Source organism: Mustela nivalis (genome assembly GCF_964662115.1).
Source record: "Mustela nivalis genome assembly, chromosome: 7".
NCBI classification, from domain to species: domain Eukaryota; kingdom Metazoa; phylum Chordata; class Mammalia; order Carnivora; family Mustelidae; genus Mustela; species Mustela nivalis.
Genome location: NC_139026.1, coordinates 123,709,138 through 123,731,304, shown reverse-complemented (window position 1 = coordinate 123,731,304; position 22,167 = coordinate 123,709,138). Strand labels below are relative to the sequence as shown.

At 42.4% G+C, this 22,167-nt stretch overlaps 1 protein-coding gene across 9 annotated transcripts in view; it reads left to right on the top strand.

The window, feature by feature from the left end:
* The window catches only part of FAM107B (family with sequence similarity 107 member B), a gene marked incomplete at its 5' end in the record, with an annotated part of 218,638 nt that extends 196,926 nt beyond the window's left edge, over positions 1-21,712 (top strand). For all 9 annotated transcript variants that reach the window (XM_082739564.1, XM_082739567.1, XM_082739568.1 and 6 more), the window contains 3 exons: positions 10,008-10,191; positions 17,801-17,951; positions 18,939-21,712. In XM_082739564.1, coding sequence (XP_082595690.1) covers positions 10,008-10,191; positions 17,801-17,951; positions 18,939-19,055 — 452 coding nt within the window. In that variant the 3' untranslated portion in view covers positions 19,056-21,712. The remainder of the gene's footprint in view (positions 1-10,007; positions 10,192-17,800; positions 17,952-18,938) is intronic.
* Positions 21,713-22,167: the final 455 nt, after the last annotated feature.

Sequence of the window (22,167 nt, the reverse complement as noted above, 5' to 3'; positions counted from 1 at the left end):
CAGTAGATGATCACTGCACAGAATTTGTTTTCTGTGATCTGTTAGTGAGTGGTGGCTTTTGGTCCTTGGCTGCCCCACAGATCACCGTCCTCATGAACAGACCTCAGGGCCAGAGCACAGGACCTCTTACCTGAAAGAACATCGGATTGGCCCTGTGGCACAGTCAGCCCAGTGGATAGCAGCTGATAAGGAGGCAAATTTCTCAGGTTGAAATATCTCTGGATTAGAACTTGAGCCCAACCATTTTCTTTTACTTACTTGGTTGAGAAAGCACTCTGTGCTTTTGTGCTTCAGGTAGGACTAAGTTACTGGGACATGCAGAGCCCAGAAACATAGCAGGCTATGTGCTATGTGTCACTACCCTTGGCGGTGACGCCAATCATTTGGTTGTCCCTTTCCTTTCAGGTGCATGCTGCTCTTGGCCAGGGCTGAGCAGCATTCCCCTCCCCACCCCCAAACATTCACTGCTCACTGAAGTAGGGTAGTACTGCAGGCCAACAGGGAATTCTAGAATCTGCCCTGGAGGTACAGGGAGGGAATGTGCAGAATTCAGGTCTTACCTGAAGGGCTATCGGAGGTTAAGCAAATTGCGAACGTCACTAAGGTTGTCTTGATGTTTGAAGAGTTTTAACTCTTTATATTGGCCAATTAGGAGATGTATGTTTTTATAAATCCCTTATTTTTATATAATTGCTCTGTGCTCAGAATAGTTATTTGCAACAGATTACTGAGAAATTAAGGGAGAAATGACCACCCAATTCTACAGATAAGAAGACTGAGGCATAGAGATTGGGAAATTATCATGCTGCAAGCTCCATTCTGTGCTTTGGCCTTGTCTATCAGGGATTTTCATCACTCCCCTCCATCCTCTCCCCCCTCCCATGTCCCTCTCTCACCTAAGTCCAAATTGTAAAGTCAGGCAGAATAGAGACCATGACTGGGTTTATCCATTAAACTTCGTCTAAACTAGTGTACTTGTAGCCCATGGCCATCCATTTTCACTTTGAGAGGACGTTAGTTAATGGAGAGGTAGATTGATGAACTCATTTGTTGGAACTATTTAACTGTCTAATTTATTGAGTGACTGCTGCAGGGGCAGGTACAGTGTTGTGGTGGATGTTTTCCCTAAGTTTTCTTTTATGCTTCCAACCACTCTGCAAATGTAGACCTGTGAACTCTGATTCACAATTGAGGACATTAAGACCCAGGTTAAATAATTAATACAAAATCACATAACCACTGAATGACATAACCAGGATTCTAATCCAGGACAGGTGGTCTTCAAGTCTGGTCTTCTTTTCCATTATACTGTATTACTTCTCATGGACTGAATGAACAAAGTTTAAAGTGGATAAAATAACAGAAGTCTAATAATGTAGCAGCAACCAAATGATCTCTAGATAGTAATTTTAATAGCTATTTAATCTGTACCATATTTAATCCAGTATACCATAGATACAAGGAAGGGTATTAAGCCAAAAAACTGTACCGATTGGTGAACTTGTAGTGAACAAGTCTGTATAAACAGAACCTATATCAGGAAACAGAACATTATCAGCACCTGAAAAGTTTCCTTTATCCCCTTCCTCTCCCAGCCCACTCCCAAGATGCCCTTTATCCTGACTTCTAACACAAAAATTGGTTTCACCTGTTTTTGAACATTGTTTCTGTGGAATCATCCAGTATGGACTCTTTTGTGTCTGGCTTCCTTTGCTCAGTACTGTATTTGTGAGATTCAGCCTTGCAGTTGCTGTCCTTTCATTCCCATTTCTGCACAGTATTCCGGTGTCAGTGTACCGCAATGTATTTATCCAGCCTTCTGATAATGGACATTTGGGTCACTTCCAACACGGAGCTATTAAGAATAGCACTACTGTGAACAAGCTTATAAAAACCTTTGTGTGTTTTCAGGAAAATGTGTCTGTCCTGCCTTCTATCCTCGCTTTAATGTGATCTTCTCCAAGATGTTTTTAGTTTGGTGTTCTAAAGCTTTGATATTAGAAAGCTTCTAAAATCTTTTCAAGACAGAGAAAATCACCCTGTTAAAGTGAAATGCAGTTCTCCCCCCCACCATCCCAGTCCAGAAGAATGGAGTGCTCAAAGAGCATCCCTTTGGAATCAGACCCAAGTTCAAATTTTAGTCCTGTTCTTTAGTAGCTGTATGACCCAGTACAGCAATAACAGGGTTATTGTTACTAATTGTTATTTATTGCCAGTGACAGTGCAAATAACAGATGACATCTACCAAAAGGTCATGATTTCTAGTCACTGCCTTTGGTATACATTTCACATATACTCTTCCTAACCACCCAAGAGATAATCTGCCATTCTTTTTTTTTTTTTTTTTTTTAAACTAGTGTGTTAACTTGCTCAAAGACAGACTTAAAGAATTTAGACCCAGTCCATGTGATCTGGAATCCCTGTTCTTGAAGCTGAGCCTCCTTTGTAGGCCACAGGGAAAAATAACCACCCACATCCTAGGGCCTCATCGAGGTTTAAATGATGGGGAGAAGCTTAGGTACACCTTCTACGGCAGATACATAGGGACTCCAAAACAGGTTTCTTTCGTGGCATATCTGTGCTTTCAGTGTGTACTTCTGCTAACAGTGCTGAGGGCCAGGATGAAGCAACCCTGCTCTTCTGGTGGTGGTTGTGAAAATGGGCACCTAGTTGTTTGTGGGGCTGTCGCCACCTTCTGGTTGGTCTTGCCTCAGCCAGGCCAGCTTAGCTTTGATAACAGTCTGTGCTGGCTTCCTGACGTTTCTTGCCTCCTTTCCCATGTTCTAAATATAAAATATGTGCCTTTTTTATATAAAAATACATTTTTAGGGAATGAAGAAACCGATGAGAAAATGAGTTTGGTATTTTCCCAAGGGTGTCACCGTTTGGCATTTGTACAGCAGCATGTTTGCAGCCAGTTTATTGAGAGCTTGAAGCGGCGGCCGTAGTGGAGCGGGCAGAGTGGAAAAAGCAGTGCTTCTGTGCTTGTGCAGATGGCTCTGGGGGCCGCCATTTCTAAGCCTTAGTTTAACTTTGTGGCCACAGAGCTCCTCTGGGCTCTCCTCTAATGCCTTTGGTTACTGGATGGCGTCACTGGCCCTAATGAATCTGTAGGTTCACCTCAGGGCTTTGTCAGGCAAAAATTGCCTTTGAAGGCAATTCAGGGATTTGTCAGTGAAATCCTTGGCTGTTGGGGAACAATTCTTGTCTTTTTTTTTTTTTTTTTAGATTTTATTTATTTATTTGACAGAGAGAGATCACAAGTAGGCAGAGAGGCAGGCAGACAGAGAGAGGAGGAAGCCGACTCCCTGCTGAGCAGAGAGCCTGATGCGGGACTCAATCTCAGGACTCTGAGATCATGACCTGAGCTGAAGGCAGCGGCTTAACCACTGAGCCACCCAGGTGCCCGGGAACAATTCTTGTCTTAACTCACACTCTACTCTTTCAGCTTTCTCCTCACGGCTCACTGCCCATCTGGGAATGGTGGCTGCTGAGGGCAGGCTTGACCCAGGTCTAGAGTTGGCCTGCTGGCAATCTCAAGTGATTGGGCTCTTGCAGAGTATTGTCAGAGGGTAGCTAGAATCTCTTGGAGCCAGCCTGGGAAAAACCGCTCCTAAAGAATGCTTTGGAGGGGCACCTGAGTGGCTCAGTGGGTTAAGCCTCTGTGTTCGGCTCAGATCATGATCCCCGGGTCCTGGGATCGAGCCCTGCATCAGGTTCTCTGCTCAGCAGGGAGCTTGCTTCCTCCTCTCTCTCTGCCTGCCTCTCTGCCTACTTGTGATTTCTGTCAAATAAATAAAAAAAATCTTAAAAAAAAAAAAAGAATGCTTTGAAATTACTTTTAACTTGCCAGAAGTATTTGTAGCACTTCAGAAGTTTGTTTCACTTTGATTGGTTATAGTACACCCATAACCTATAGGACACATGTATACATTGCCATATTTGAGGTATTGTTTAAACAGCTTCAATTATTAGTGCTGCTAGGTGGAATTCTCTAAATTCTCTAAATTCTCTAAATTTGATTTTTAAATCTCATAAGATTAGGTTTTAAATTTTATCTTTCTGATATAGAAACATGTACATGAAATATTGGTGCCCAAAACAGTATGATGAGGAAACTGCAATATGATGCAAGAAATATTTGTTTTATTAGTCTTGTTGTGAGATGTTTCTATGGGAATAGTTATTTACCTCTGAAAAGCAATCAACACAGGTTGCCTGGAATAGGCATGGAGTAGGCCTGAAATCTATCTTTGATAGGGAAAACAATGAAAAACAAGGACTCCAAATCCATGATGTTAGAATTTCTTGTCCTCTGAGATAGCGGAGTTTAATGATGACTTATGTTGATTTGCAGACATTAAAGGCAGAATTCTCATCAGGTGATCTTTTTCAGTGCATGCTGTTTGGGCTTGTGGCCTCAAAGGTTCTTCGGGCTCTTATCTAATGCCTTTGGTACCAGATTGTGTCACTGTCTGCTCCTGGCCCAAGATTGAGTTTTTACTAAGATGTATTTAGTATTAGTATATGTCTAAGATGCAATTCTGTGTTATTATTCAAATTCTTAAACTATTTTAATGCGATCCCTCCTCAGAGCAGCAAAAAAGTCCCCTTGCTGTCTGGCTATTTCTTGCTATCCCCTACACTCTGACTAAGCCATTCAGAACTCCATGTAGCACCTTAAAGGTGTGATAGACCTTTTTACACTTTTCAAAAGGTTCTTAATAATTGCAGCTTGAATGGGTCTTAGAACCATTGGATGTTATCAGTGAGAAGGGCTGTGGGTCATTTAGTTGTACTCCTATGTTTTGAAGAAATCGAGGCTTAGAGAGGCGAACTTTTTGTATGTCAGGTTTCTCAGACCTCTAAATAAACTCTGTAATGGTGTTGGTCACATAGTTCATCTAATAAGCTTTGATTTATTGAGTTCCCACAGACATGCCAGAAATTGTAGAGAGTACTGAAATCTACATTTCAACCAGTTTTTTAACATTCAGTTTAACAGAGGGGAGAATAGGGAGTTAGGGAACTTAAGCTTTATCCAAGATGTCAAGCCAGTTTTATTTCTCCTTTATCGACGTGAAACTTTAAAAAAATTACTAGTTTATTTAATCGGGGGAATGAATATGACACAAATTGTCTTCATGTTTATTTCTGGAAGAATGTTTCATGTAGTAATAATAATACCCACATGCTAAGAACTTTTCCTGCCAGACAGTCTGTCTCGTGTGTTCTGTCAGGCTTCTGGATTACCTGATGCTCAGAGAGGAAACCCTGACCTCCCAATTCCCACTTTCAGCTTGGTACACACACTTTGTTGCTAGGACTTCAGATAGCTCAAGGGCTCCCTCTACTGGTAGCTAACCCAGGACTCTCTTTATTAATTTGAGTACTAATTATTGACCCAGTCCAGGGAGTCTGAGGAATGAGAATATAGAGCAGATAAGTTCTTTGCAGTGAAGATATGACGATTTACATACATATTGCTGGAACAGAAGGTGGGGTTAGGTGAGTACTAGGAAAAGGGGAACAGAGAAAATTCTTCTGTTGTTGAGAAGTCAGAGAGTTCAGTCACAACTGGGAAATTAGGAAAGGTGGCGTGGAAGATTTGACATTTCTCTGGATCTGAAAGGATGAGTGAAATCTAGCTTTGTAGCAATCCAGGAATAGGGTAGGAAGAGGATAAGCATCTTGGCTGAGGGAATGGTGTTGGCAAAGGCATGCTGGCGAGGAAGGTAGGGAAATGTGAAAATCTGGGGAAGCAGTGAGTATTCATTTCAATTTAATTGGAGGATAGGATCTATGAAATGGAAAAGTTCCCTTGGGATCAGGATGGCATTTTCCAGCCTTGGTAATGATGAGGAAGATGGTTGGCAGAGCGAAGGAAGTTGAATAAGAAGGTTATTTAGGTTCCTTACGTTGGTCATGCCTCCAGGGTGGAAAGTCACTGAGAAGTGGCCAGAATACAGATTCCAGATCCTTCAGCAGCCACTGCCACGAGTACTGGAGATTCACAGAGAATGCTCCTTGCCAGTTCATCCCCTTCATCCTAAGTGATCTTTTCCCAGGCTCCAGCATGGTCTACTTCATGAGGAGCTACATAGACTCATTTAGTCTGGTTCACAGGCAAGTGTCAGAGTTCCACTTGACTCAGGCTGAGGGCCTTCCATGCCCCTTCTCCCAGCCCCAGTTGTGAAGAAGGGCAAACCAGTGAGAAAGAATTGAAGCAGCACAACTCCTCCTGCCCCCAACCTCCTGCTCCGGTGTCTGCCTCAGTCCAGCAGGAGACACACTACCACCTGACCACGCTGGTCATCTGGGAGAAGACGCACTTCCCAGATACTAAATCTGAAGAGAAATCAGGAAAGAAGAGGATGAGGGGGTGGTGGCGTGGAGGGGAGTGGCTGAAGTGAGAGACACTGGAGACCATGACACAAAGGAAAGAGTCACCCAGGGTTTGAGCACTAACTGCCTTCGCCTTCTTACTGTCACCACTTAGATGTCTGTCTGGCGAGTACCTCAAACTCTGTGTGTCCCAGCAGAACTCCTGGTCTCATCTCCTGTCCAGGCAGCTCACCTCATAGCCTCCGTGCCTGGCCAACAGTGCTGACCTTCTCATTGCTCGGGCCAGGAACCTTGGAGTCAGCCTTGGTTCTCCCGTGCCTTTCCCACCTCATACCCAGTTCTTCAGGAAATCCTAGAGGCTTTCCAGTCAAAATCTATCCTGACCGATCTGTCCCCCCACCTGCGCTGCAACTATCCTGGTCTACACCATCTGTCACCCGCATCACAGCAGTAGCTCCCTGCCCAGTTCTTTCCTTTCCTGCTGCTGCTATTCTAAACTGAGTAACTAAGAGTGGTCTTCCAAAAATAGGAGTCAGATCTTGTCACTTCTCTGCTTCAAACCATGAATGGCTTTTCTACTGTCTCCAGAGTCAAGGCCAATGTCCTTACAATGGCCCCTACACTGTGGCCACAGTATCCGGGCTTGCTCAGCTGTTCCCCCTCTGTCTTCACCGATCCTTGCCACACTGGTTTTTTTGCTACTTCTCATAGCCATCAGTCACGCTCCTGCCTTGTGGCCTTTGCTCGAACTCTTCCCTCCATCTGGAGTGCTCTTCTTCCACGTATCCGCAGGGCGTACCCCCCCCCCCCGTAATATTGACCTTAGGAGGCTGTAATCTGTTTTGATATGGTGTCATGGAGATTATCCATGGTTTAGAGCAGAGAAATAGATCCTTTTATGGAATCCTATAGGCTTTCTTGTCTACTGATTAACGAGAATGAAACTGCTATTGGCTTTTAAAGACAACTGGGACTGCACAGAGGTGTGTGTGGCGCATTTCACATTTCCACCAAGAAGCACATTTTTGTGTGGGGCAGCCCGTGAAGGTGAGGCTGGCTGTGATGGGATCACTGATTCGCCATGTGCAAGGTTTGTCATTCTCCATTCAGTGACGGTTGCAGGCATTCTTATTTAAAAGATCAATGCAAGTTGTGTTCAAGGAATATTTGGTGTCATTTGTTATACATGTCTTAAAGTTCTATAATTTTGAGCTTCAATTAATGCCATTTAACCTAAAATATATAGAGGAAGAATGCATCTATAGTTTTTCTATTTTAGCTGATTTATTTATTCTTTGGGTTTTTAACCTCTTTATTTTTACATTAATCTTCGAAAGACTTTGCTATAAAAATAACAGATTTGGTAGACAGAACATGGGTTTTGAGACAAGAGGACATTCATTTTAGTTTGAGGTTTACCTTACTGGTGATTATTAGAACGGAGAAGTTGTTTAATGTTTGTTTCTCCATTTTATTATCTGCAAAGTGAAAATCCTAGTTCTTCTGCAATCAGGTTGTTGCTAGAATGAGATGTAGTCATGTCTGGCTCTGGGTAGTTGCTGGCTGCCACTTCGAGTGTCATTTCCTGTTACACACAGAAGAGTAGACCAGTGTTTTGGGATCGTTTATGGCTCAGGAAAATATCTTTAACGGCTTTGAAAGCAAAGCTCCTGCTTGTAGCTGACTGCCACTGGACCCATTTTTTGTTTGTTTTGAAAATTTTGGTTGAAAACACATCTCTGTTCTTTCCACTGTCCACCCTGCACCCCCATGCCCAGAGTCCATGGAAACACACTGTGTGTTCTCTCCTCCCTCTGTCCAGCCCCCATGTGCACACATTTACTTAGATGTTTGCTCAGTGCCTTGATGTCAGGGCCAGAAATAAAGACGGAACTTGTCTTCCATTGAGCTTATTTCTGGAGGACATCTCCACATTTTCAGTTTAGACCAGATTTGATTGAGTTCAACATTTATTCAGCTTCTACCATGTGCCGGTCACTTTGCTGGACTTGGGGATATGAAACTGTAAAGTAGTAGGTCTAGCTCTTGGAGAGAATAGACAGAAAGCTGTGGTTACTCCGTGTTAGGATGTGTTTCGCGACAGGAATACGTGTACACCACTGCTGGGCTATGAAGGCACGGCAGTGATTATTATCTTGATGTCCTTGTGGACAGTGCTGGGTGTGAGCCCACTCACACGTGGGTCTCCCTCCCTACCTTGCCCTGTTCTGTGATCACTGTTCTTTTTAGGGACATAAAACTGGCCAGAGAATTAGTAAGCTTGTTCTCTGGACTTGGAGAGGAAAGCTCAGTGTCAGATACTCTGCCACAGTCAGGCTCTGCATCTCATTTTTGCTTTGGGAAATAGTCATCATACAAGGATAGGGAAGCATAAAATGGCATGTTAATTATCTTGAAATATTGGTCACATTGGTTTTGGGGGCAGGGGAACAGGATGAAGGTCATCTGCAAGAAAAGAGCCTAGGGGGTCTACAGCAGTTGGGTGCCAGCCAGATGGACCTGCGGGCGGTTTCCAGCACAATGCTTAGTCAGCCTGCTTCCTCCCAGCTCTGGCCCTCACTGAGTGTGTTCTTCTTTCTGATTAAATATTACATATATTCAAGATGTGCGCACTGTGCTGCATACTGCCCCTTGATAGTTATAGGGTTGATGCGCTGCTGTCCAGGTGCATCTTTGGTGGGAAGGACACCTGCACTTGAATTATATAATCAACAACTAGAATTGAACATGGGGGAGGGGACCATAGAGATTGTCATCTGTTTGTTTCACTTTACTGATCTGGAGTCTGGGCCCAGAAAGGCTATGGGACTGCTCCGGCACTGCATCGTTTTCTCCTGCTGTGCTCCAGTGACTGCCTGTCCTCCCTGCTAAAATCCTTGTGCGGTTAGGCTCTTGTTACAAGGTATCCCCCCACCCTCCTCCCTCTTTCTTCCCTCCCTGGAACTTCCTTCCTTCTTGACACTGTTCCAGGGCAGCTGGAGAAGGGGTAGGATGAAAGTCTTGCCCTCAGGAGCATGTGCTTTAGGGAGCCAGTAGCAAATAAGCAACATCAGCAGTCAAGATAAAGCAGGGAAGGGCTGGGGGTGGGATTGCAGGTGTAAGCAAGGTGGTGAGAGTTCAGACCTCTCTGAGGAGCGGACGTTTGGAGAGGGAGCTGGGGAGATGTGAGCCGGGTGCTCACGTAAGGGGAGGGAGACTCCAGTCAGAGGCTGCATGAGGAACAGTGCTGTGTGCTCCAGAAGCCTCCTGATGCTGAGGGAGGTCAGGGCGCCGCACACTGCCAGTGCGTATTCATTTGCGGGGGGCAGGGAGCTGGAAGAAGCAGTGAAGGACCTCGGTCTGGTGCCTGAGATGCTTGTAATGGGCTTAAGTTGGTCTTTAGACATGGTGGGCCGCACTGTGTGTGACCTGAATCGCAAGGTGTGAGGAGTAGTGACCAGAGTCCGGTTATGGGACCCCTTTGCTTTAGTTATGGGCTGCCCAGAACAACAAGGCCATTCTTCTCTCTCTTGGACTCTCCCCACAAAGCTTTTCAGTGAAGTAGTGAGGTGGGCCCAGGAGGACTGCATGTCGTTGCACGCCCTACTGTGCGAGACGTGTCCACAGAAAAGCCTATAGATGTTCTCATCTTTCCATTTCAGACGGCCCATCTGAGGATACTGAATTTAAGGACGCATATCTCATTCCAAGAAACATCATGGCTGAGCCAGACTACATAGAAGATGACAATCCTGAACTAATTAGGCCTCAGAAACTGGTCAATCCTGTCAAAACGTCCCGCAACCATCAGGATCTTCACAGAGAACTTCTCATGAATCAAAAAAGGTATAGTGGTTTCTTGAGCAAAGTTTTCCTTTGGGGACTTTGACTTAAGAGATTTTTTCTTTTCTTGACTGTATTTAAGGCTGCCTTATTCCTTCTGGTATGAGCCAGGCATCCCTCCATGAAGTCCGGTCATGCAGGCACAGCCGCCACTACCGCTCTTACGCTGTGGGCAGTAGAGCCTGTCCCCTTCTCAAGTGGACACGAATTAATGGAATTTGGTTGGAAGGGCGTCGATTAAGGATGAATGAGAGTATCTTAAGTTGAAAAGAAATACATTCTTTCTTGAATTTGTAAAAAATTTGAATTTTCCTCTTATGTTTGGGGAATTGTGGAAATCCAAGGTAATTACAGCCTGCATTTGTGAGTGGCAGGAAGAAGTCTCTATAACTACTTCAACTTAATAATAATAACAAAAGCCCTCTTTTTTTTTTAAAGTAACATTTAAAATTATTACTATGATCATTTTTATTATTTTTTCGGAGGGGAGAAAACATTTACCTTTTTTATCCTCTTTTTTTTTTTTTTTTTTAGATTTGATTTATTTATTTGACAGGGAGAGACAGAGACACAGCATGAGAAGAAACACAGCAGAAGGGGTGGGAGAGGGAGAAGCAGGCTTTCCGCAGAGCAGGGAGCCTGATGCAGGGCTCAATCCCAGGACCCTAGAATCAACCCAAGCCAAAGGCAGATGCTTAGTGACTAAGCCACCCAGGCACCTTACCTTTTTATCTTCTTTGTAAACTATTTGTTAGCTCCATATGTACCATAAAAATTTTTGGATGTTGGGTTGATGTAGTCTGCTTTTTAAGTGATTTTGGGCAGGGCCAGGTGACTAGGAGAGCTGAGGATACAAAGCTACTTTGATTCATTAGGACACAAAGTTATTTATATTATTTAAAGACCTAGTAAGCTTCCCTTAGAACTATCCCCAGTTCTACAGAATGATCCCCAGTTCTACAGAATGAAACTGTTGATCTGAATTGTGGGACCACAGTTTGGTCATCACCCAACTCCTTACCAAGACCTTGTTAGCCCTCATTACACTGAAGGGTAAATAGACCAAGTTAAACAGTAGGTTCATGTTTTTCAAGGGAAGGCCTAATTTTAGAGGTGATGTGGAGGCAGTCCTTCTTCCCCAGTGCACCCCTGCCAGAACTCCTGTTGAGGAATTCAGTGTGACTCCACCCTTCCTCCAGGCTAGGAATGTGCCTTCCTCCCTTCTTGTTACCAGCATGCACTAGTATACCATTGGATTCATGCTGCTTAAATTGAATGCAAGTTTGATCCCTTCTGGGTAAGTGCTTAGCTTCTAACTGTCTTTGTCACATAAAAGAAATATAGATTTGGTATTATTGTGACCAAAGCAAAACAGGAACATGTACATTCCTAAACAGGGCCACAGAATTTGGAGGCAGAATGATGCCTGCATTTTGGTAGGAAGATCAAAAGTTTGATATAGGGATGCCTGGGTGGCTCAGTCAGTTAATAAGTATCTCCTTTGGCTCAGGTGTGATCCTAGGGTCCTGGGATCGAGTCCCACATCAGGCTCTTTCCTCAGCAGGGAGCCTGCTTCTCCCTCTGCCTGCCACTCCCCCTGCTTGTGTGCTCATTCTCTCTCACTCTGACAAATAAATAAGATCTTTAAAAAAAAAAAAAAAAAGAAGAAGAAGAAGAAGTTTGATGCACTCCTAAAGAGTAGCAGTCACCACTAACTAGTTTCCTGATTGTCTTTTCATTCATGGACCTCCATTCCCTTATCTTTAAAATGGGAGTAGGGGACATCTCTGAAGGACATTCTAGCTCAAACTGGATTTTGTTGTTTGTTTTCCTGTTATATCTGTGAAAAGGCTCCAAGTCCCAATAGAAGCGAAGGTAAAACCAAAATTGGGAGAACAACTGTTCTCTGAATTACAGGCTACAAAAATATATTTGGCACCCTGGGTTATAGCTCTCTAAAACATAAAGGTTTGTATGATTGAATCTGTTGCCAGATTTTCTAGAATAGGCACTCTCTGTGAAAATGGACCCCCTTCTGTCTGCTTTTCTCTGGCCCATGATTTCTTTTCTTTATTTGTTACACAGTTGACTCCTTAGTTAGCCCAGCTCAAGTAATTTTAGAGAATGCTCTGTTCCCTTGAGCACTATAGTGTAGAGAGGATATCCTTTGAGGTTAGAGGAAATCATGTAAATCCACATTTGCCATTTAACTTGACCTATCTTTCTGACCTGGGACTAGTTCCCCCTTCCTGAGATATGTGTCTTCATCTATAAAGTGAAAGATAAAGATATCTTTCTTCTAAAACTTAAATAATAACATATATGAATACTTACTAAAATGACTGCTGTATAATAAATGCTTATTAGTCCCATGTTCCACTTTCCATGGAGCATTGTCAGGAAATCCCCATTGCTTTTCCCTCTTTTTCCCTAAAGGGCAAAAGAAGGAAAAGGCAGGAAGAAGGAAGGTTTCAAAAAATCAAATGGATATATCTCATCGTACGTTTTCGGGTCTTTCAAGATAAGGTCTTAATTTGGTACAGTCCTGTCGTTAGAAATACACCTGGTTTGTGAAGTGAAACCTCTCCAACAGTTTTTTTCTTTTATTTGTCTTCCATTAAATATACTTGCTAGGGACTGTGGGGTTTTTATTTCTAAATTTTTGTGCCAAATGACAGGAAGTTTCACATGGATAATATGTTTGGTTAAAGGATAATTATACTTGATTACTGGTTTGTATCGTAACAAAAGTCTGCTTGCTTTTCTACAATTTGTAAAGGGCCTTCTCTATTTTATCTTATCCAGTGATCTTTCCAGTAACCCAGTGTGTGTTATCTTCGGGTCACCCTTATTTGACATGGTAAATAAGAGAAAACTCAGAGAATAAACATAAAATGAAAGGTAGTTCATACAGGTAAGTCAAGTAGAGTAATAATATTGGTCAGAAAAAAAGAAGAGAAGAGAAAAGCGAGGGAGACAGCAGTGAGATCCACACGACGCGAGTGTTCTGTGAAGCCCTGTACCTTTGCTCTTCAGAGACACAAATTTGGCTCAAAGCCCTGGAGCAGTTGTTTCACAGAACTTTTGAGGTTACGTTTTATTTTTATTATTTTTTTAAATTATGTTCAATTAGCCAACATATAATACATCATTAGTTTTTGACGTAGTGTTTAATGATTCGTTAGTTGCATATAACACCCAGCGCTCATCACCACATGTGCCCTTCCCCCACCCCCATCCTTCTGTAACCCTCAGTTTGGTTCCGGACTCCAGAGTCTCTCATGATTTGTCTCCCTCTCTGATTTCTTCCCATTCAGTTTTCCCTCCCTGTGCTATTTTAGAGATCATAAGATAAAAGCAGTCACTGGTTAGTTTCAGATTAAAAGTCTTTACAGTCTTTACATTTTGAGCTGGTTGCAGTCTGCCATTAGGTCTGATTATGAGGACCCTTGGTCAGGTTCTTCGGTTCTGTAGGTGTTCCCAGTGACATTATTTTAAGAGGCATTATTTCAAGATGAGCATTCAGGAAGTCTTAAAAATATAGGGGTATTCCTATATAACTTACAGGGATTCCGTCTTCTCTACAATGAGTACTTTTGGCCACACCTAGAGAATACCCAGTCACTTAAACACATCCCTAAAATTGGTTCTTTGGCTTGTATCCTCCAGTCAGTGGTTTCTACTTCCCTGTGTTTTTAGTCCATCTTCATCTTACATGCTTTGCTAAACATAGAGTTCCTCAGTAGATACTTGCTGCTGTATCAGGTGGGGAAAAAACATGGGAAACTGAGTTAGAAGTCTTTGCATTTAGAATGCCTGCAGGTAGAAATGGCTCAAAGCAAAAATGTAGATAAGACAGGCCATAGCAGAGGATTCCAAGATTAAAGGTGAAGGGCTTGAAATCCAAAACAACCCTCCCTCTCCATCCTAAATAAAAAATTGGGCCAGGAGATGTTTGGCTGTGTGGGTAGGGGAGCTGTTCTGTTAGGGTCTGAGCCAGCCCTTGCCTCTGGCTCCACATGCTCCCAGGTGAGGAGGGAATTTCCCCTTTAGGGGCTTTATGCCTCTGGGGTAGAGGTGGAGTGAGTGTAGACCCTTCCAGCCTGCCCCTGGATATACTCAGTGGTTTATGTGAAATATAAAACACAACTTTAAAAGTTGTCTGTACATTTCATCACTGATGGTGGAAATATAAATTGTTGCAGCCTTTTTTGGAGGGCAGTTTGGCAATACCCATCAAAATATAAAATGTGTAGAAGCTTAGCCAGTGGTTCTACGTCTGTGAATCTGGCCAACAGAAATATTTACATAAGAGTGTAAGTGTACATGTATACGGAAGTTCATTGCCTCACTGTTTTTAACAGGGAACAATGGGAAACAACCTAAATGTCTGTCAGGGAAGTGGGAAAATTTGGGGACCTCTGTACTGTGAGGTCTTGGGCAGATGTTGGGAAGAATGAGGACATGATCTGCAAGGCTGTAGAAAGTATGGAAGAGCGCAGACCAGACTCTCAGTTATCTCTGGGTGTGGGAATGGGAACCATCATGGGGCCAGGACCTCTACCTTGTACAATTCTGACCACACAGAATACAAGGTAAGTGGTGCTCCCAAGATTTGTTTAACAGGAGGAGTTTGGATGTGCTTTTACTTTTTATTTTACATGTATATATTACCTAACCCATTATTTTGTAAAGAACACATATTAATTGTTTTAAATTAATTTATTTTAGAGATGGGGGGGGGCAAGCTAGAAGGAAAGAGAAACTTAAATGGACTCCATGCTGAGTGGGGATCCTGACATGGGACTCAATCCCACAACCCTGAGATCACAGTCTGAGCCAAAACTGAGAGTAAGATGCTAGACCTACTGCACCACTCAGGTGCCCCTAGGGCATGTATTCTAAAAAATTGTCTTGGCCTTCTGTCACATCACAGCCACAGGAAGCAGACTCAGAAATAACTGTTGGTGTTGAGCAGTTCAAAGCCACCAGGACTTGAGTACCTATCAGTCATAAAGGAATTGCAAGTACTTGTTAATTATATGTCACAATTAATTAAAGCAAATCAACTATTAACCGTGCACAGAATGACACTGTAGTCTTTAGGAGATTTAGAGCGGCTCGTTTCTGTCTTTGGACACTCTCTCTGTAATCTGGTCCAGTTTTTGACTCAGAATCGTATGGGCAGTGCTTGACTTTTTCCATTCAGCACAGAAAGTGAAGTGATCTGCTGTGATAAAATATTAACTAAATTTGTATGACTTTTTGACTGCTGTAAGTGCAGAGCATTTATCAGATAAGCACCATTTTCCTGAGCCTTCTGTGACTAAGTATTTTATCTTACTGCCACCATTGTGTGAAATCTTTGACTAGAAAATGAATACTGGATATTACTTAAACCCATTCATAGGCTGCAACAGAATGTCAGCTTAGTGTTCATACATCAAAGTTTGTTCAACAGCCTTTGCATAATCCGGGAGAATTTAATAACCGTTGAGGTTAATTTTGTCAGTGAAATAAAGGGAAAGGAAAATGTTTGAAATTTAAATGAATGCAGATAGCTAAATTCTTAATCCTCAAATTTAAATCCCTTAATTCTGTCTGTTGTATCATACTGAGGCATTTTAATAATCATGAAACTAAGCAGGTCTTCACTCAGATTATTTACAAACAAATTTTCCTATATTTGTTGTGAGCAAAGTACCATAAGCAGTTTTTATTGCACGTAATATTTAATTTCCAGAATCGTCTGTCCATATTTCTGTCGACATCTTAAGATCTTAGTAACTGCAAAACAAACTGTAAATAAATTATAAAAGTTACACATGTCTTTTGCCTCCTTTTTTGGAATGAATTTTAGTATTTTTCTCCTTTTTATCAAAAGTTCTGCTTTTGTATAAAATTGGGAAAGTGGAGACATGGTATGTTATTTTGACTATCCTTTATCTGTAGTGATGGAATATACTGATCTTTAGTCTGTAAACCACAACTCTGAAAAACTGGTGATTTAGATAGAAGAGATGCCAAATTTCTAAAAATTATAGTTAGATAAATGAAGAAGTGTGAAATTGAGAATTCATTCACAGATATGATAGTGTGAGCTCGAAAGAACATTGAGATGAGCGTGTTGCTGAGAGCATACACCTCGGAAATTGTTAGATTTAATGGTTACTCAGATGACTCCTAGATGCTGAGACACATTGGTTGATTGACATAGTTTAGAGAACAACCATTCAGGTAGACATTCCTGATTTACAGACTAGCAGTCACCATCAGCAGGACCAGAAGGTACATGGGAGAGTGCCTGGACCCATCTCAGTTCAGTGGATTCATCAGGGCCCCTCTTGCTGCCCAGAAAAGCCTGAGTCCCTGTTGGGTCAAGTGTGCACGTGCGTGGATGCATGCGAGTGACTACGCACACTGTCACTTAAGCCCTGTGCTGTCGGAAACTGACAGTGTTCTTCCTATTTTGTGGTTTCATTTTTATTTTAAAGGCTGTTAGTAAATGTTAATATCAAGTTGAGATGACTTAGAGCTAGTGGAGACTTGCTACAGAGAAAGGAAAGATAGGAGAAGGTAGGCTGGCGAAGCCAGCACCTTGAAAGCCTGGATGGAGAAGTCTTGAGGAAGTGGTAGAAAACTAGAGACAAGGAGTGTCCTGCCTAACATTCCATCTAGACATTCCAAAAGATATTTCATCTAAGGAGATGCCCTTGAATTACCCCAGAGATTCTGGGTGGAGGGATGCTAGTGAATGGTCTAAGTTTTGGTTTTGTTTCTGCCCATCTGAAGAGATGGCAGCCTTATTTCTCTGTCAGAAATGTAGACCTTCCCTGCAGCCTGATGTCCGTCCATTATCAGTGGTAAACTACACATCCAAAGTGGTCTGCAAGGAGCACTGGGAGTCTTGGGAGCAGAGATCCCCGTGGCAATGTGCCCCCGGGAGCTGACGACATCTCAGATGTACCTGCACATATTCAAGAGCTCTCTGACAAATCCGAGAATTTTGGAAGAGGAGTCCAGGGCCATTTTGCTGTTTAAATTTCTGTGCTAGCCTGTCTCTGGCTACTTTCAGTACATGGGATCGGGGGCTCCATCTTGGGAAGCCTCCCCTAAAACTTCATGTGGAGGCACTTCATATTCTGGGCATCTCCATCATCACCTTCTCCACCATCTCTGGCCTCTCCATCTCCGCCATCTTCTCCATCTCCATCATCACCATGAGGGATCATAACCCCCACTGAATGAGCATGCCGTTCCAGCCTTCCCCATCCCAAACCATTCTCACTAACCTTTGCATAGGCTGGTATCTGGCACACAGTAGGTGCTCAATAGATTTTTATTGAATGAGTGGATTATGCTTACTCTTGGAAGTTGTTCTTGCCCTTTCTTTCATGCTCATGAATTTCTGGTACCACCAGTGTTGACTAACTGGTAGTAGGCATCACAGTAATGCTAATTCAGTAGACTCGTTTTCTGTGGCTGATACCTTAAACTAAATTTCTGTTTATGAAGGATGTGTCCATTGGATTAAAACTTTGTTTTCTTCTCTTTTCTTTTTTTTAGATTAAGACTTTCTAATTTTGTTCTTTCTTTCTTTCTTTTTATGCAGGGGTCTTGCCCCTCAAAACAAGCCAGAATTGCAGAAAGTAATGGAAAAGAGAAAACGAGATCAAGTAATAAAGCAGAAAGAAGAAGAAGCACAAAAGAAGAAATCTGACTTGGAAATAGAGCTATTAAAACGGCAACAGAAGCTGGAGCAGGTAAGAGTGATGGGGATGAAAAGTTGTTTTTTTCCTTTATTGAGATAATTCTGACATTTAGTATTGTGTAACTTTAAGACACATAGCGTGTTGACTTGGTACATTTTTACGGAGGTATGTTTAGCACTTCTGTCGCATCGCAGAGCTGCATTTCTCCTGGTGCTGGGAACAGTGAAGATCTAGTTACTCAGCAAGTTGGATGTCCACAGTAGTCTTGTTGACTGTAATCACTGTTCTGTGTGTTGGGTCTCCAGGACTTCCGCATCTACCGGCTGCAAGTACATACCCTTAAACAGCATCTCTCCCACCTCCCCAGCCCCTGGGAGCCACCGTTTTACTCTCTGCTTTTATAATTTTGGGGTTTTTTTAGATTTCACGTATGAGAGAGATCATGCAGTATTTGTCTTTCTCTATTTGACTCACCTCCAAAGTTATCTTTTCTGTTCTGAGAAATAAGGCTGTTGGAACAAGCAGAATTTGCCAGACCTATTAGATGTAAATGTTTATTGCACAAAAGGAAAATATGAGACAGAATGTCAGCAAATGGGCTAACATACATTCAAAGTAAAGACAAGGATTCTACTGAGGACTTAGAAGAGATTCAGGAGGCAAAAGCCCAAACTGGGGAATATCCCTGAACTCCTAGCAGAGTGTCGGGAGCGCAAGCAATTGAGTGAAATTCAACTTCACCGAAACTGTGCGCAGAGCCGACTGTACCCTGGTCTCAGGAGCTTGTTTGCTTAGCTTTGATTTCGGGTTCTCGTCGTCTCTGGTATTGCTGGTGGTACCAACCAGGGGATTGCTGCTCCCACACAGGATGAGCCCAGGGCCCGTGTGCAGATGAGCGTATATCCACGTAAGATGGAGACCAGGAGAGAATGTCTTCCACTGGGAAACAGAAGGTGTTAGGGACTTTGGAAAGTGAAGGAATGTTTTGGAAAGGCTCTTAGTTTGTAAATAATTTTCCTATTTCTGAATTTCATTTAGCTTGAACTTGAGAAGCAGAAATTACAAGAAGAACAAGAAAATGCCCCAGAGTTTGTGAAGGTTAAAGGCAATCTCAGGAGAACAGGCCAAGAAGTGGCCCAAGTGCAGGAGTCGTAGGCCCCAGCGACGGAGACGGCGCGCCTGGGCCATCACGCGGGGAAGCTGTGAGCACGCGCCTCCTCAACACTTAATCTCAGGGCCGAAGCCCCTGGCGAGAAGCCCAGCCAGCAGAGAACTATTATTTTAAGAAGGATTTGGTTTTGGTTTTCCTACAATCTGGGTGGATAAATGATCTGTGACCGTTGCGATTCCTATTCGCCAAACGAAGGATGTTGACCAGCACTTAAGTTGGGATAAGTGAACCTGTGTTCAAAGACTTAAACAAAAACAAAAACCCCACAACAGCAAAAAAGAAAGAGGACACTGGAATAAATTCTAGAAAGTTGCACTACTTGGTTTTTCCTTCTAATCCAAGTTTAATGGGGGCATAGAGCCTTTTTTCTTCTAAAACCTAAAGAAAATGTGTTTTGTTTTTTCCTTTAGTTTTCTGTTAGATAATTTAGATCAGATAGGATGGTATTTGACCTGTTACACCCAACATGTCTAAAGTCCCTTTTGAGACTCCAGAGCTGTCCCATTTCGTTACACTTGGACCTGTGTTATACTGAGACCCGAGAGTATTAATATCGAGCACAGCTTTTACCCTCGTTGACATTCAGATTCAGAAATAGGTTGAGAAGGTTAAAAATATGGGAAAAAATCATAAAAATATGGAAACAAATACATATAAAAGATACAGAAAAACACATAAATGTTCATCTTGATCTTATTTTAATTCCTTTGCGTTCTCTGATACTAGAATGTTCCATGATGACATTCCAGTTTGGAGAAGGAACATCACATAAATCCACCTATTGCTTTGATAACTGTTAGAATTCTGTTTCGTTTTGTTTTGTTTCGCTTTTGAATTTCTTGCTGAGCTAGTCCTTGTATATGAAACAGTCTCCCAGTTCGTTGGAGAAGAAAAACTAGTCCATATTGCCCAACTTCAGTGTCAAAAGTAGAGGGTACAAATCTTTGAGAGCACTGTGAGGGGCGCTCCCACTGGGAGCTGGGCGAGGAGGAGTTCTTTGGGTATTCTAATGTGAAACAAATGTAGGTTGGTCTCTAGGAGGCCTAGGTGGAAGGTTGGTAGCATTTGTACATTTTGAGTATCATTAAATCCAAGTTTTGAAAATTTCAGATTAAAGATCACATATTGCTTTGCCTTTTTTTTTTTTTTTTCTTGTGAAGAAAGATTGTTCCACTGCCCTGTTGGCGGTGATGACTACTGTCCTGCCTCTCAGGAAGCACTGAGGTGAGGGGAGAGGCTGCCCAGCTTCCGCATGCTAGCCAGCTTGCTACTCCAAGTGAAGTCCCAGGCGAGCAGCAAAATCCTGACGCAAAATGCATTTTATTACTGCTGGTATGGGCAGGGGTATATTCTATTTGGGGTGATCTGGAGGAATTTATATGGATTGTAACATCCATCGAGATGATCCAGCCAATCATTTCTATAGTGAAGAGTCATCTTAAACTTCTTTTAAAACTGGATCCCAAGCTTTTAATCCTAATAAGCATAGTAGAAATTAGCTTTCTGTGGGAATGCTTTAGTTTTCATAGCTGACAGGTTCATATTCAACCCTCTTGTGAACAAGATAAAGGTAACCACGATGACAATATACAGCTAGTCAGAGGACATGTCGGTTACACCTGAAGCGGGTGATTTCTTGTCAGCAAGTATTAATGAAAAACATGAGATGCTTAAGATAAAATATTGCTCTCTAATAGTTTGCTTTCAGAGGATGGAGTGGTAATTGGTTTTTTTTCCATCCCTCTAAGCTTTGAGAGAAGAAAGTATGCTAAATGATCATCTTCAAAGTACCTTTCTGATCACACGTTGATTGGAGTGCTTTCTTTGTGTATTTGGGCTGATGATGAGATTTGCAAAATGAAGATTCAGGACTGGCTCATAGCTTTTCACCTAACTGGATGTTGGATCTTAAGTCCTGTGCCCTTAAAGCAGTTCTGCCACTTGATAAAATTCTCAAGGGCCCTGAGCGGCCCTGTTAGCAGGACCGGTTCTCTTCCTAGAACTTACCCAGAATTCATTCCTCACTGGGAAGAAGAATTACAAAAACATGTCCCTCCAAGTCTCACTCACCAGTCTGCACACTGACGTGTGGTGAGTAGTACAAAGTCTGGCCAAAAGACTTGTAAATAGTGTGAAGTGATGTCTATGACCAAACAGTGGGATGTACAGGTGAGAAGCTCTCTGAAGTTGTCAGATCAGCTAGGCTCACAAGCCTGAGTTTCAGAGCGTGCCCGTCTCTCCTCCACGCATTCATACTGGACAGTCCAAACTCCTAGGACTCGTGAACATACAAGCAGTTTTGTGCTTTGAGCCACTTTTTGACCAAAATGGCTCCATTTTTCCACTCTATGGTTTTCTTAAACTAGTTCGGTGTTTTCTAGTCTCCTGGTAGTAAAGTAGTGTTGCTTTCTAAGCTACAACAAACAGTTGACTTTATTCTTCTACTCTGAAAAATCTTGACTTGTTTGAGTGTATATAATATATATAAAGGGAGCCTTAATGGATTTGTTTTCATAATTTAATATTTTTTGTATTTGCTCTTGTACAATTGTTTTTAATGGAAAGTATTACAGAATTGAGGGTGGAATTCTTAGAACCAAAGTTATTCTTAATAAAAATCACCACATGCTTTGACCATGAAGCTGTGTTTGTCTCTTCTGTTGGAGATGGATGTCTGGCACTGAGGGTGGGGGTGCTGCATTCAGCCCAAGGGGTGGAAGGGGGTTTTAGGTCTCTCTTTGGTGACTGTCCTCTTGAGAGCGCTCTCCCTCCTGCCCCAAATCAGTTATGTCCTCTGGAGCCTTTTGTCAGTCAGGCTGACAGTTCACTGTGTTGAACAAATTCATGCTAAGGGATCATGCTACTTTTTGTATAAAACTTATATTAGTAGCTGCAGTCAGCCCTTCGGATCGAAGTATTCTGAATTTTAAGTGGCTTGGTAGGACCGTGTAGGTATATGTTGGTAAGGGCTATCTATTAATGCTGTGAGCTCGTACATATGACATATCTGATGTGTGACCATGAAGATATTCTGCTTTTTCAGCTAAATTTACATTATCCTCAAAAAGTTACTTTGAGAAACACTACACTTGATGA